Source organism: Odocoileus virginianus, chromosome 15 (assembly GCF_023699985.2).
Source record: "Odocoileus virginianus isolate 20LAN1187 ecotype Illinois chromosome 15, Ovbor_1.2, whole genome shotgun sequence".
NCBI lineage: Eukaryota > Metazoa > Chordata > Mammalia > Artiodactyla > Cervidae > Odocoileus > Odocoileus virginianus.
In genome coordinates this window covers 49,195,396-49,211,605 of record NC_069688.1, presented here as the reverse complement: position 1 = coordinate 49,211,605, position 16,210 = coordinate 49,195,396, and the positions used below count along the sequence as shown (strand labels likewise).

The following is a 16,210-nucleotide window of genomic DNA, read 5'->3' as shown; positions in this document are numbered from 1 at the left end:
TGCTTCCTTCTACCACTGATAACTGTGCAACCTGCAGCAAGTCACCTAACCTCTCTGTGTCCCAGTTTCCCCAGCTGATTTGAGGAATGGTGATACAGTACCAATGATACAGGATCATGGTGAGGAGAACTGTGTTAATCCACAGAGAAGTACTTTGAATGGGGTCTGGCCATGAGTGTTTATTAATGCTTTCTATTATGATATTTACTGCTACTGTTATCTGCATAGCAGACCTAAATGCTTGAAGAAGCAGTTTATCAACTTAAAGGCTGTTTTATACAGAATACACTGCAGAAAGTCTATGAAACCAAAACATACAAACTAGAAAGAACATTTGAAAAAAAAACTGCATGGAGTGGAGAAGAAAATCACTTGAGTTTTGTGTTCTTCTTGGAACTTTTGTATATATAAATTCAGGAAAGCATTTCTCCTAGCCCAACTGGGTTCTACAGCAAAAACACTATGTTTCTGTGATGGTCATCCAATTGGACCAGTCTGCATGGAGGAGCTTCTGAGAAAGAGAATTCTGGCTTAATCTTAAAAGTAGAATGACTTTGGGTACTTAAAAGGGGGAAAACAGGCAGATTTATCAAAATTATAATATACCCATTACATAATTTTACTCACAGACCTGGTTTTGTTGAATGTGGTATTTTTTACTTTTGCCTTGTTCTGGAACTTCAATCTGCTAAATAGATTAGTGAAATGTCAGTCAGCACAGCCAGAGAAGCGAGCACACAAATAATCTATTTAACCAGCACATTTCTCCTTCCACAATAATCCTCTTAATGGTCCCGAAGGCTGCCAGTCAGCAGGACACCTGCTCGTCATCTGCACAGTCCCCCTTCGTTTGCGAGTATCTCAGCATTTCAGAAATTGAGTCCCCGAAAGTGAAGTGAAGCTTAATGTTTAATGTTGGTGGCTGCCTATGGATTCTGTGATTTAACACAGCTTTTAAAAGGACTTCACACAAAATGAACTCCTAAATCCAGAAATAATCCACAGAGCTCCAATCCATATGCTGAACCAAGGCCAAATGGGGCTCTGATTAATCAAAAGGCATCATTAATCAAGAGAAGAATCAAACTGAAGTTTAAGGCACTTCAACATACCTCATGCACATAAGGTAAACCTAATATAACAGTCAGGGGCCCAGCAGAAAGCAGATGGCTTACTCCCAGGGTAACTGAGGGAGTTTTCTACAATGAACTGCTTAATGGAGGTGCGGGAAGGATTGAAGTGCACCAGTGAAAGGGTGTAGTGAGTGAAGAGGAGCTGGGGTGGGTGTCGGTTCTCACCACTTCTGGGTGTGAAGGGGTGAGGGGAGCAGCTGGTATTGGAACCGGAGTGTCCGAAGCAGCAGATAGAAGTCGCTTCAGGAGCTGTGGCCCTGAGCCAAGGACTGGGCCAACCGCACAGACCCGGCAGGGACAGAGTTGGAGAAATAAATACCCTGGTCTCCATTTCCTCCCACCTCACTGGGTTTCCCAGGGGTGACCCCGGTTGGAAGCTGGAGGTCAGAGGGTAAGGTCATAGCACACCAAGGTCAGTCTCCTAGCCAGGGTTTAGGGTAAAGGACTCTTAGACTTTTCTTATATTGGGTTGGCCAAAAAAGGTCATTCAGGTTTTTCCAAGCATACTGAAAAACCTGTAAGAACTTTTTTAGCCAGTCCAACAGAAAAAGAAAAGAACTACTATTAAAGAACTATGCATTCAGTGCATATCTCAGCTTATCACTCTATCATCCTAAATGTCTCTTTCCTAACTGCTTTTCTTTTCCAACGAATAAACTCCTTGACTCTGGATTCTCAGCTTCTAGCCACTATTTACCATATATGGTAAATATGCTGCTGCTGCTAAGTCACCTCAGTCGTGTCTGACTCTGTGCGACCCCATAGACGGCAGCCCACCAGGCTCCCCCGTCCCTGGGATTCTCCAGGCAAGAACACTGGAGTGGGTTGCCACTTCCTTCTCCAGTGCATGAAAGTGAAAACTGAAAGTGAAGTCGCTCAGTTGTGTCTGACTCTTAGTGACCCCATGAACTGCAGTCTACCAGGCTCCTCCATCCATGGGATTTTCCAGGCAAGAGTACTTGAGTGGGGTGCCATTGCCTTCTCCGTATATGGTAAATATAGGCATCAGTAAATGATAGAATGAGGGGGTGAATTAACTAAGTTGCTTATTATTCATGAGATCATGTCCCCCTGTATAGAGCAGGACATTACAAAATAAATGGGATAAATAACATGGTACTGCAAAAGAGGATTATTTTTAAACTATGATTAACTTAATTTTTCTGTAAAATATATTGCTTTGAAGGATACATAGGACTTCCTTTAGGTTAGTATTCTCAATAGAGATGTTCATATATTTGCAGCCTATCTCAATAGTTTTAAAAAATCATTATTAGGCCTTGATAAATGAGAAAGTAATGTTCTGATGCCTTGTTTCTTGTTATTTTATCATTTTACAGCATTACATGATAGCAAGTAGTCTTGTGCAATGAAATACAGAAGTTGGGGGAAACTTCTTGGAATTTTTCTCTCTCCTAGTCTCCTTCCCTTCCTTCTCCCTATGTAAAAATAAAACACACTAGAATTGTTCAGCAATTTCTGATATAGTTTGTTTCCTTGACTTATTTCAGTAAGCTTTTTATATTTTATATACCAGGGTGATAAAGTTGGGGGGGGCAGAGTTAATCCTTTTTTCATAATGCAGGATTCCTGCACTCTCTCTCTCAATAGAGAGTTTCTGCTGATAGCATAATCCTTCATTCCTTCCCCTCTCGCTCTCTGAAACTGTCCTCCCGCTATGCTCGGACCATTCTTGTGATGGCTATAATGTCAGTACCTTTTCTGTTTTCTGAACTGGACAAGCTATGCAGAGGCTGCTGATCCCGGGACATCAGACGGCACTGCCCTTGGTGTTTCCCCTTCTCATCACATAACAGGAAGACACTTCAAAGCACCCAGTGGCCTTTTACACTGTCTGATCTCGCCCCAAATGAAAGAGGAGTGGAGAGAGAAATATATATAGTTATGGTAACTGGGGAGGGGATAGGAGGTATGAGGCAAGTTGGAATCAGAAGTCCACCTTGTTCTTTGCCATTTTTCAGGAAACCAATGTAGAGATTCAGACCCACTGTTATGTAAACCTAAGGAAAAATTATACAAAATAATAAAAGCAAAGTAGGTATAGACTATTTTAAAAATAGTTTTCCAATTCAGAAAATATTTACTAGCATATTTCTGATAACTCTCATGTATTCATATTATGGTTCAATATATAAATAATGATAATTATAATGATGATAATACACTTTCAGAAGCTCCTTAGGAATGAAAGTGAAAGTCATTCAGTCCTGTCCAACTCTTTGCGATCCCATGGACTATACAGTCCATGAAATTCTTCAGGCCAGAATACTGGAGTGGGTAGTCTTTCCCTTCTCCATGGGATATTCCTAATCCAGGAATCAAACCAGGGTCTCCTGCATCACAGGCAATTCTTTACCAACTGAGCTATCAGGGACGCGCCCTTATATCCTGTATGCAGGGAATACACATACTACATAAAATCCACCTGCTTTCTTTTCTTGGTGTCTTTTAGATTTCTTTACATAGCAGAGATTGCTGTTAGCCTACTCCATTATTCATTCTGTTCTTTCTTAGTAGTAACACCCACATTTATTTGGAAAGACAACATACTCTGCAAAAAGACTACATTTGCCAGACTTCCTTACAGCTGGGTGGGGACCTGCGATGTGACTAACTCTTGGAAAATGAGCTATAAGCAGAAATTCTCTGTGGGACTTCTGAGACTACTCATTAAAGAAAAAAGGTGAGTGCATCTGCATACTTTCCTTTTACTTGTTGTCTAGAGTGTGCATGAAATGGCTGGATCTCCTGCAGTCATCTTGGGCATGAGGTAAAAGCCACACAGTGAAGCTGGCAGAGCAGAAAGATCTCTGGTGACACCATGAAATCACTATCACAGCCTCATTCTGCCTGCTTCTGGGCTTTTAGATGCGATAGAAACAGCTTTTATCTCGTCCAAAACACTTATTTTGTCTTGTTTTGTCTTTTGTTATTGGCAGTCAAAACTACTCCTAATAATATATTTTATTTTCAAATAAAATAATCCTTTAATTTTTGTTCCAGTTAAAAGTAGAAAATATTTTTAAAAATCAATTTAGGTTTTTGTATAAGAGCACAGCTCTAAGAATAATGTTACTCATTTTTCTCCTTTCTGGTTTTTCAATTAACACTGTCTTAAGAATTTAACACTTTTTTTTTGCTGCATGTCTACATTTTTCTTTCGTACATTCATTTGACTTCAGATCTTAATCATCTCTTCATAAGTGGTTCAAGCCTTAACTTTTTAAACCATTGCCTAAAGCTAACTAAGCTAATTAACTCTAAGTGAGCACTAAATTTCTTCTTTCACTTCTTCCTTCTTACCAGGATAAAACAGTACTGTTTAATCTCTCAAGGGACCATCTGCTTTATTTATAGGGTTCAGTTAGTTACAGTTTTCTCAGTTTTTCTTTCCCTCCCCAGATTCTTCACAATTATAAAATCTTAGAATTTATTCTGCCTTGTAAATTAGAGACCTCTGCATTTTGGTCTATGAGACTTCTATAAGTGATAGGTGTCAATTCAGGCTTTATATGTTTTGCCTAGAAAATAAGTAAATGTCACAGTGTAACATTTATATGGTTACTTTAAGCTCTATAAAATGACTTGTTCTTATCAACTGTGCTTTGCAAGGAGTTCCACAAAGTTCAAAGAGATGATCTGTCTTTTCTATCTCCTTTCCAGGGTCCCATTCTACCCAGGGGTTTGCATTAATAGATGAAATTCCAGACTAAAATGTGGACTCTTCCTACAACATTCTCTTGAAATGTGAACTATTCCAACAGCATCCAATTTTCAGAGGAAAAATCTTAACTCCTTTCTAAGAACCAACATAAGGAAAGAAATAAAGAGTTTGTGAAAATAAAACTTGATGAGTATTTGGATAAGGCAATACAAGTTTTATTGACTACCATGCTGATTTTGCTATCAGTCACCAGGATAAATTATAGATTTTAATTTGCATGCAAATCTATGGAATATGATGGTGTGGTTGTTTTTCTTGAAAAATTTAAATAGATTACTACCTCCTCCTATTGTAGAGAAAACTGTTTTAGATAGTCATTGTACAAGTATTTCCTGCATCAAGTAGCTTACACTTTATCGAACCACATTTGAGAGCACTTCTCCCCTTTAATGGGGCTTTATTAATTGCTTTTGTCTCTCTCTGTCTCTCTCTCTATACACATACATATATAAAATGATATATGATATATTTAAGTTTATACATATTTATCATATACATATATTTAAATTGAGGCCTAAGGGGGTCCATCCTCCATAGGAAGTTAGATTTTATTATGCTTTAAAGAAAAAAGCACCCTTGATTGTTTTATTGGTATGATTTGCTATTCTCTAGTACATTTTGAAGTGTTCCAACACCAAGGGGTAGTGAATTTTATCCTCCCTGGGAAAATATTTTGAGTTCTAGAAGAAAGAAAAGTAAGCGTAAAATGCAACATTTTTCTGAGGAAAAAAGCTGCAAAGTCAAGTAAAGATCAGTGTTAATCTAAAGGTATTATCCGCCTTCTTATAATACACCAAAATTAAAAACATTAGGAAAAGTTTTTAACTATTTTCTGTTGTATTTTTAAAGCCCAGTGTGTTATCCTACAAGAGAATTTTGTTGATAAATGTCATTTTTAAAAATCAAACTGTACTGTCTTACTTGGGACAAGCTTGTATCCTGGTGGTGACAAGGCAAGTAGAAAGTTTAGAATCTCAGGAACTCTCTTTACAGCCCCAGCATGGACACTTTCAATGAATAACTAGGCCTTTATTGAAGATTTGGAGACAAGAAAAATAAATTTTACACTGAGAAAAAATTATAGGCTCGAGAGCTTCTTTTATTCGATGGCTTCTCCAAACTGCTTAAGGCATTTTAATTTGGTACAGTGGAAGTATCAAGAAGCTGTGAGTTCTATCTAGAGACAAAATTTCAGAGCTTATTTAAGCTCATACCTGCCATGCTGATTCTGTCTATGTTATTGCTTTTATGGTAAATCTGGAATCTTCCATTTGGGAGAAGGCAGAAATACAAGGATACAGAGTAGAGTGTTAGCAAGTTCTCAGCAATCCGAGGACAACTGGCTTCTCCCTGGGAAATTGGCTTGGATTCTGAAGACTGAGCTCCCAGAGAGCTGAGAAGCTCACTTCTGGGCAGTTGGGTTTGTCCCTGGATTTGAAAGACCCTGATGCTGGGAAAGATTGAAGGTGGGAGGAGAAGGGGACGACAGAGGATGAGATGGTTGCATGGCATCACCAACTCGATGGACGTGAGATTAAGCAAGCTCTGGGAGTTGGTGAAGGACTGGGAAGCCTGGCGTGCTGCAGTCCATGGGGTCGCAAAGAGTCAGACACGACTGAGCAACTGAACTGAACTGAACTGGAAGGCCAGACTCGCTGCTGGCCCAGGGAAATTCATCAGTGGAATTTAGTGTCAGCTGATGGTGGAAACAAACACAGACACAGATAAAAGCACTCACCATTTCTGGGTTCTCTGCAGCTTGCTTTACTGTCTTTTCTGAGATCATCTTTTTCAAGCAGCTACTCAGCAAAAAAGCCTAAGAAACCCAGAAATGAAGAACTCTCTCAGTTAAAGACTTCATTCTCTTCCTTCCCTCTTCACACTGAGAAGCAGGTTTGTGCCCTGTCCTCCAAAAGTATGCTTTTAAGAATTTAGAGTTCTTTCACTTTCATTAATTTCATAAGCTGTAACCAGCAAGTAACCATAAATTTTCTCAATTACAGGGAGATACTTGCAGTAAATTTTTTAAAAGATAGATTAAAAATGACTAGGATCTCATTACTAATCTTTTTCAAAAGTGTTCCCTTACATCCCCCTTCTTTTTCTATTACTTTGTGAACAGCTCATGTCTTACGAGCAAAGAATAATAAAAACCACTTCTAATCACAATCAAATCAAATGATGATGGTCAATCTTCTATTTAACTGTATACATAATGATTCGGAGATCTATTAGTAGGCATACATATTAATCTGTTTGAAAGGATATATTAGCACTTTATGGCTCTTACTGAACTGAAGACAAAATCAGTCGTTTTTCTCCCTTTTTTAATTTTCCTGGTATTTTTAGTCATTCTGTTAAGATTGACCATTGCCCCTAACACCACCTGTGGCTTATCATTGGCTCATCACTGCTAGTGGCAAGACACACGTCATACACATCTTGGTGCACAACAGCTGGGGTTTTCCTTTCTCTAGGAACTTTATCCCATGTGCCAAACTTAAGTTTCCCCTGTGATTTCCTTTTGCTCCTTTCCCACAGATGTTTTCCCCCCTCTTTTTTCTTCTCTCAACTCTTGGACTGTTCATTTCTCATTCAGCCCCACTGAGGTTTCAGACAACACGAGCTCAAAGCTTGAGGCTAGAGAACTTTAGCATAAACTTGTGCTCAAGGATGGCCCCTGAACTTGGGGTGAGGGGTTGACAGGGAGGAGGAGAGGGGAGAGGGAGGGAAAGTTCAGGTTCCAGCGGCAGCTGATGTAGAGAGCTTTTGGAGGATGGGATACAGAAAGCAGAGCTAGAGGGCGAAGGGGCTACACAGAGGGGGCGTTTCAAAGTTTTACAGAGCTGGGTTGCATTTTAAGCAGAGAGAAAAGAGGGGAAAGAAACGGCTGCCACCAATAAGGAAAAGAGTCACGGATGTGAGAATTTATGCACAGAAACAAAGCTTCCTTCCTGCTTTAGCGAAGAACGAGCCCTATTATCTGTGCATATATGTCACCTATGCGACATCAGGGGACGAAATAGATAAATGACAGCAAACCCTGAGCCGATGCAGCTAGGAGGGGTGTTTAATGGTGTCCCACAAGGTGCAGACTGATTCCACACGCCTATACAACGTACTGAAGCCCATGTGCCTAGAGTCTGTGCTCGGCAACAAGAGAAGCTGCCGCAGCGAGAAGCCAGAGCACTGCTCCCTGCAACAAGAGAAAGCCCACGTGCAGCAACAGAGACCCACCACAGCCAAAAAATAAAATGAGTAAATCAGTAAGTCTTACTGTATGTATATAAAGGGACTAAGCATCCATTTAAAGGGTCCAGGAAAAAGTCGGGCCAAGCCTGCTTTTTGTATTTGCAAGGCACACAAACCACATTTCTGCCTTTTGCAGAAGTAGCCCTTGGGTGCACATCGATAAATCCACACTCCAAAGAAAGTAAGACCTCACTAGGACTCTTTTCAAAGGGTGTTTATTGCACCTCTCCTTAGTGGCTTAAACTCATTTGTACAGACTAGATTAAAAGACCATAATAAAATTTAACTACCGCACTTAGCATTCGGAGGGAAGGGGGTGGTTTTGCTGCCAAAATCTCTCTGTGTGTTTCCACGTGACTGCAGATCTTGCCTCAGCAAACCATCCTATCACTTCCCTAAGGATGTTTTATATTTAAGGTGAACCTGGGGGACCATTTCTTCAACCTGGGATTTTGATTTTGTACTTTGTTTTTCAGAGGACTTGGATATCTATTATCTCTTGATCAGAACTGTACTAGTGGAGAGTTAAAACTGAGCTTTGGTTGCCTAAAACTGGAATGCTGCATGGAACACAGAACTGAATGTGATCACCAGGCGCAGTGGTAAAGAATTCGCCTGCCACTGCAGGAGACGTGGGTTCGATCCCTGGGTCAGGAAGATCCCCTGGAGGAGGGCATGGCAACCTGCTCCAGTATTTTTGCCTGGAAAATCCCATGGACAGAGGAGTCTGAGCAAGTGAGCCTGAGCATGCACACCAGGTACTCAAGTTGAATATAATGTTGATGCAAAGATTACTTTGATATTTTGGTTTTGTTTTAGAACACTTGCAGCTTTGACTCCAAATTGAAATAGTTTAAGTTAGCTAAGTAAAAAAGAATTTCCAATTGGATCTGGCATATAGAAAATTAATTTTTAATGGATTTTTTATTTAAAGTATTTCACATTTACTTCGGATTTAACTATTGCTACCCAAAAGCCATTGTTCCTCCTTCCCTAGTAACAGAACCCTGATTTGAGAATGACAAAGTACCCAGCTCTAGGCAATGACTCATGCTTATCCTAAGTTGGTTATGAATCCTGTTCCTCTATGATAAATGCTTGCTTCCCAGATTCCCTTGAAGCCAGACTCCCTTGAAGCTAGGAGTGCTCATGTGACCCAGTTCTGGCCAGTAAGACAAAATGGAAAGTCTACTGGGGGGTTGAGGGGGGTGGTTCTGAGGTATGACTTCTGCTTTTATCTACTTGGAAAACGCCAAAAGAATTATAGGGATGCCAACATCTCCCTCTAGTATTCTTACTAAGTGAGATGATAAAAATTTGTATTGTATAAGCCAGAGGCTGGCAAACAAATCTCGCCCCATCCACTTGTGTTTATAAATAAGGTTTTATTGGAACACAACTATACCCATTTGTTTACATATTATCTGTGGCTTCTTTTGGCTACAACAATAGAGTTAAGTAGTTGCAACAGAGACCATATGAGCCTGAAAACCTAAAATGTTTACCATTGTTGATTCCTCGAGAAGTTAACTAATCCACGGTCTAAGTCACTGATAGTTGAGCCTTCTGTTACTTGGTAAATAAATTTATTTCTAATTTATAGTAAAGCTTTGGTGACGAGTAAAATAAAACAAGTCTGAGAGCTGGCCCACTGGAAAATACCCCGATGCTGGGAAAGACTGAAGACAAAAGGAGAAGAGGGCAGTGGAGGATGAGTTGGTTAGATGGCATCACCGACTCAATGGACACAAGTCTGAGCAAACTCTGGGAGACAGTGAAGGACAGGGAAGACTGGCGTGCTGCAGTCTGCGGGGCCGCAAAGAGTAGGACCTGACTTAGCAACTGAACAACCACAAAATAAAACAAAACCAAAACAAATAAATGGTATTACAGGCCTAAAAGCGCATGTGTGGCATACTCTACTATTCTGCTCCACTTGGGTTAGGGCAAGGTGCTTTGTCCACACCAGCATGCAAGAGAGCATTTAGCACTGAAGGTCTTCCTGCTCTGCCGTGAGAACTTACCTGTTTGGTGTAAATAACAAACCACCGCCAGTGACTATCCTCGCAGTACTGAAATCTGAGCTCTAAGTTCTGGCTGAGAGTTTGTTGTGGCCCATCTGTATCCAGCAGAGTCCCCTACAAAGGAAAAGATATTACTTGACATTCAGCAGGCATTTAAATGGCTCTTATATGCTGCACAAAATGTCAAAACAAGTGAGAATGTCCCTATTCCCAAGACACTATCAGTCTTTTGGGGAGCCATGAAAGTACAATAAATCATCATAGTTCTATATAAGTATTATAAGGGAAGCAAACAGGTCTATGGAAGTGAACAGGATGGACATTTAATCTAGACTAGGAGTTAAAGGAAGTTCTGGGGGGAGCGAGAGTGGAGGGAGGGTGTTATCTGAGCAGAAGAAGAAATTATCCAAGTTTGTTGGGTGTTTTTTTGAGGGGAGGGGGTATGGCGGTAACCAGTGGTTTCTGGAAGAAGACAAAATAAGTGCAGATTCATGAGGAAGCCTGGTGCACTGGAGTGTGGCTGAACCATTCGCTGTGATGGATGGGGGCTGAGAGAGGAAGGGCAGGGCCAGAGCCCGGAAGCCTGGTAGGAAGCACCTGTGATTTTTGCTTTACAGCATCGATCGTTTTTCTTCTGGTACTAGGTTTCAAATTCCCTTGGGAAAAACCTTTCACTGTGGGTCTCAAGCTAGGACAGTCAGGAAATGCTGCCCTCTTGGAGGGTGGCAGGTGACCCAAGCTCAAGCCAACTGGATAAATACTCTGGGTCTCTCATTCGATTCCAGGGCAGAAGGATCCAAAGAGCAGATCCTGATAAAGAATCCCTGATTTCTAGAAATCTTGAGTTCCTCTGGTTCCTGGTTATCCTGAGCCTCTATTTCAGTCTTTTTTTTTTTTTTCACCCTTTCCTTTAAATCAGTGTATTATCTCATATCCTTCTAATAACTCCTTCCCCCCACCCCTCCCCCACTAGAGCCAGAAGTATTGGTTTCTACTATTTGCTAGGAAAAGAGCAGTGGCTGTTACAAGTTTTACAAGCTAAGTGAAGGAGTCTGAACTTTATCTTAAGGGCAACAGGCCATTTGTCAAAAGATTTTAAAAGCTGAATAATAACACAAATTTGTATTTTAGAACTATGAGTCTGGTAACATCAATGTAAAAAAATGAACTGAGAAACAGCTGTTTTCAGACATAGAACAGCAGAGAATGCAGAACTGTCAACCCTGAGAAGCAGAAAACAAGAAAGGTGAGCCCTGTAGTCACCCAGTTTACTGCCTGGAGGAGTTTCCAAGATTCAATACAGGGAGGGAAACCCAGAGTCCAGAGGTCTTGCTAAGTTGGTGAGAAAGAGACAAAACTCTGTGAAGTGGTGGTTAGAATGGGATAGAAGACTAAAGACAAAGGTTTTATACAGAGCAAGAGCTCCAGAGAGCACCTTTCAAATCTTTTGGCTAAATAATGATTTGTGCATGTGTGGGAGATGCACAAATTTGCATCTGGGAAGTCTGCAGAAAGAACCACTGAAAAGCAGCAGGTTGAACAATTCCAAAGCTCTTAAACCAGCCTGGAAATGGTTTCTATCAACCAGAGTAGAGATAACATAATAAACAAGACTCAGAGTTCTAACTATGGCAGCTATTAAGCAAAGTACTAAATTAGTCCTCCAGACTGCTCTTGACTTGCCTTAAGAAAGCTTAAAAGCAAAGTCTCAAAAAATAAAACTAATTCCAAGTAATTAAATTGTGTGACAGAACAAAATCCAATTTTCTTTAAAGGAATACAATAAAATCCAGCATTCAACAATGTAAAATTCACAGTGTTTGGCATACCATAATAAATTACCTGGTGTGCAAAGTATGAGATAAGTGTACTTTGCAAACAGGAGAAAAATCAATCAATAGAAATGTCAGAGCTGATGGAATTAGTAGACCACAATATAAAAACAGTTATTTTAAATATGCTCCATAAAATCAAAAATTTAGAAAAAATAGCATGATAAGGAGAGAAATGGGAGATATAAAAACGACCTTAATGGACTTTCTAGAGATGACAAATAATGTATAATAGTAGAAATAAAAATATAATGGATGGAAAGACACACATTACTTGCTACAGAGGATTGATGACCTTGAAATCATGACAACAGAAACTACCCAAAATTAAGCACAGAGAGAAAAAAAGACTGAAACAAAACCACAGCGAGATACCACTTTACATCCATTAGAATGGCCATATTTAAAAAAGAAAAAAAATCAGATAATAACAAGTACTGGCAAGGATATGGGGAAAGTGGAATCCTCTTATGCTGCTGGTGGGGATGTAAAATGGAGAAGACACAGTGAATGACAGTCTGGACTTTCCTCAAAAAGTTAACCATAAAAGTTAATCACTATGGTAGAATTACCAGCAATTCCACTCTTCGGTATATACCCAAGAGAAATGAAAACCTATGTCCACATAAAAAAAAAAAAACATATGCACAAATGTTTATAGTAGCATAATTCATAGCAGTCAAAAGGTAGAAACAACCATTGATGGATAAGTAGATATATCCATACAATGGAATATTATTTGACCATAAAAAGGAATAAAGTACAGATATATCCTAAAACAAGGATGAACCCTGGAAACATTATGTTAAGTAAAACTATCAGTATGTCTTTTTTTAATTGTTCAACCTGCTTTTGGACTTGTTCAACTGGCTGCTTTTCAGTGGTTTTTTTCCCCAGACTTCCCAGATGCAAATTTGTGCATCACCCACACATGCACAAATCATTATTTAGCCAAAGGATTTGAAAGGTGCTCTCTAGAGCTATTGCTCTATGTAAAACCCTTGTCTTTACTCTTTTATCCCATAAATTCTATCCATCACTTCACAAATTTTTATCTCTTTCTTCTCAACTTCTCAAGACCTCTGGTCTCTGTTTGGGTTTCCCTCCCCAAAAAACAGTCACAAACACCATGTATGATTCCATTAATATGCTATTCAGAACAGGCAAATCTATAGAGGGAGAAAGTAAATTAGTGGTTTCCGAGGCCTGGTGGCAAAGAAGTAACAAATAAAGGGTATGGAGCTTCTTTTTGAGGTATTCTAAAATTGATTGTGGTGATGGTTACACAACTCTGAATATACTGAATACTACTGAGTTGTACACTTTATATTGTGTGGAATGTGAATAATATCTTGATAAAGCTGTTACAGAAGAAGAGAATGATGATGTGGTATTGGTAGAGGGATCTAGGCCTCCCTCTGTGTGTCTACACAAAGATCAATGGAACAGAACTAGACCCACACAAATGTGCCCAACTGATTTTTTACAAAGATACGACAGCAATTCAATTGAAGAAAGATAGCCTTTGCAACTAATGGTCCTGGAGCAATTGGACTTCCATAGGCAAAAAAGGGAACTTTGCTCTAAATTTCACACCTTACGTGAAAATTTACTCAAAACAGCTCATGGATTTAAATGTATAACCTATACCTATGAAACCTTTAGGAAAAAACAAAACAAAACACCTTGGGAAAAATTCTTCAGGATTTAGGGTTTGGCAAAGAATTTAGACTTGACACCAAAAACACAATAAAGAAAAACAGCTTCATCGAAATTAAAAGTCTTTTGCTCTGCAAAAGACCCTGTGAAGAGAATGAAAAACTACAAAGTGAGGGAAAATACTAGCAAGCCACATATCCAAAAAAGGACTAATATCTAGAATGTAAGTGCTCTCAAAACTCAATAGTAAACAAAAAATCCAATTGGAAAATGGGAGAAATTATGAAGACATATCACCTAAGAAGATACCCAGATGGTAAATAAGCACATGAAAAGATGTTCAGTATCGTTAGCCATGAGGGAAAGGCAAATTAAAATCACAATTGAATACCAATACACACTTATCAGGATGACTAAATAAAAAATAATGACAGTACCAAATGCTGCTGAGAAAGTGGAGAGACTGGTTGCTCACACATCACTGGTGGGAACATATAATAAATTGGCACAGCTCCCTTGAAAACAATTTGGCAGTTTCTTAAAAAATTAAACTTCCAGCAATTGCACTCCTAGGCATTTATTCCAGAGAAATGAAAACTTGTGCTCAGACAAAAACCTATAAATGAATATTTATAGACACTTTATTCATAATAGCTAATAACTGGAAACAACCAGATATTTTTCTTTGGGTGAATGTTTAAAAAACGTGGCTATTCTATATCATGGAATACTGTTCAGCTGCAAAAAGCAACAAACTATTGCTATATACACACCAAGCTGAATGAATTTCCAAAGAATTATGCTGAGTAAAAAAATCCCAGACTACATACTGTGTGATTATATTCGTGTAACTTTCTTTTATTTTTTAAGGTAACAAATTCCTTGTTTTTATTTATGTTTACCTCCTAAACACAGTCAATTCTTGTTGTTTACACTAGCTATGACCTATAGTTACCATAAACACTGCATTGTTGAGTTCTGACACAGAGTCCAAGGGGAAATAGAGGTTTAGGCTCTTGTGAACCTCTGGTCACAATATCTTCATCAACTGACCGATGCATAACCTTGTTTTATGTGTGTGTGTTTGTTTTTTCTAACTGAGGTTATAATTGGTGTGCAAAAAAACTGCATATATTTAATGTACACAATTGAAGAGTTTGGACATATGCACATCCATGAAATGATCACCACAATCAAGTCATAAATATATCCATTACTTCCAAAAGTTTTATATAATATTCTTGAAATGATACAATATGAAAATAGCAAACAGATTAGTGTTGCCAAGGGTTCAGGAAGGATGAGAGTGGGAGTAAGTGGATGCAGCTATAAGAAGCCAACATGAAGGATCCTTGAGATGATGGAAATGTCTTGATTCTTCATTGTAATCAATGTTAATAGCCTAAGTGGTGATACTGTACTCTGGTTTTGAAAGATGTAATAATTGAAGAAAAGTGTGTAAAGTATATGCAAAATCTCTGTACCATTTCTTTCAACTACATATGAATCTATAATTATATCAAAATTATTAAAAAGTAATTAACTGTTGAAAGCAAAAATAATTATAACAGTATGAGGTTTATAATATATGCAGAAATAATGTATGGCAACAAATACCACAAAGGACAGAAGGGGCAGAGGTACACTGTTGTAAGGTTTTTAAACTTCTTGTGAAATGATGTAATATTCAAAAGTAGACTGTAATAAGTTAAAAAGATGTATATTAAATACTCTTAAGTAACCATAAATTTAAAAGGTGTGGCTAAAAAAACAATGGAACAAATGAATGTCTAAATAATAAAATAATCTATAGAAGACAAGAAGGAAAAAACTGACAAAATTTAAAGAAATGGACAAATCTACAATTATATTTGAAGATTTTAACACTCCTTACAATAGCTGATAGAACAAGTAGAGAGAAATGTGTAAGGATAGAGGAGACTTGAACGTCATTAACCACTTGACTTAATCGATATTTCTAGAGTTAGAGTTAGGGCAACATATGCATTCTTAAGAGTGGCAGCATCTACAGTCTTCTCAAGTGCATGCTGAACATTTCAAGATATACCAAACATTGGCCACAAAACAAGTTCCCATAAAGGGACTGAAATCATATGATTTTTTCTTCTGACCCCAAGAGGGAAAGAGTGGGGCAGTGAGAAGGGTTAGGAGGCCATGGGATTTCATCTAGGCAGCAAATGTTGAGATCAAGACGTGAGGGCAGAGAGAAAAGGAGGATCTTGAAGGTCAGCAGTGCCATAGGATGATGTGAAGAGCCGACTCACTGGAGAAGACCCTGATGCTGGGAAAGACAGAAGGCAAAAGGAGAAAGGGCCAGCAGAGGATGAGATGGTTAGATAGCATCATCAACTCAGTGGACATGAATGTGAGCAAACTCCAGAAGACAGTGAAGGACAGGGAAGCCTGGCATGCTGCAGTCCATGGGGTTGCAAAGAGTCGGACATGACTTAGCAGCTGAACACCACCACCACCATCAGTGTCGTAGAACAGATAGGTCTACATCAGCAATTAAAAATGTAAGATAAGAGAAAAGTTAGGGATAAT

The 16,210-nt window shown here is 38.9% G+C and overlaps 1 protein-coding gene across 1 annotated transcript in view; it reads right to left on the bottom strand.

The window, feature by feature from the left end:
* SNX31 (sorting nexin 31) overlaps nucleotides 1-16,210 on the bottom strand; it is a 76,870-nt gene that overhangs the window by 3,313 nt on the left and 57,347 nt on the right. Inside the window, exons 9-11 of the mRNA XM_070477320.1 lie at nucleotides 10,155-10,268; nucleotides 6,617-6,694; nucleotides 632-688 (exon numbers count right to left, since the gene is read on the bottom strand). Coding sequence (XP_070333421.1) covers nucleotides 632-688; nucleotides 6,617-6,694; nucleotides 10,155-10,268 — 249 coding nt within the window. The remainder of the gene's footprint in view (nucleotides 1-631; nucleotides 689-6,616; nucleotides 6,695-10,154; nucleotides 10,269-16,210) is intronic.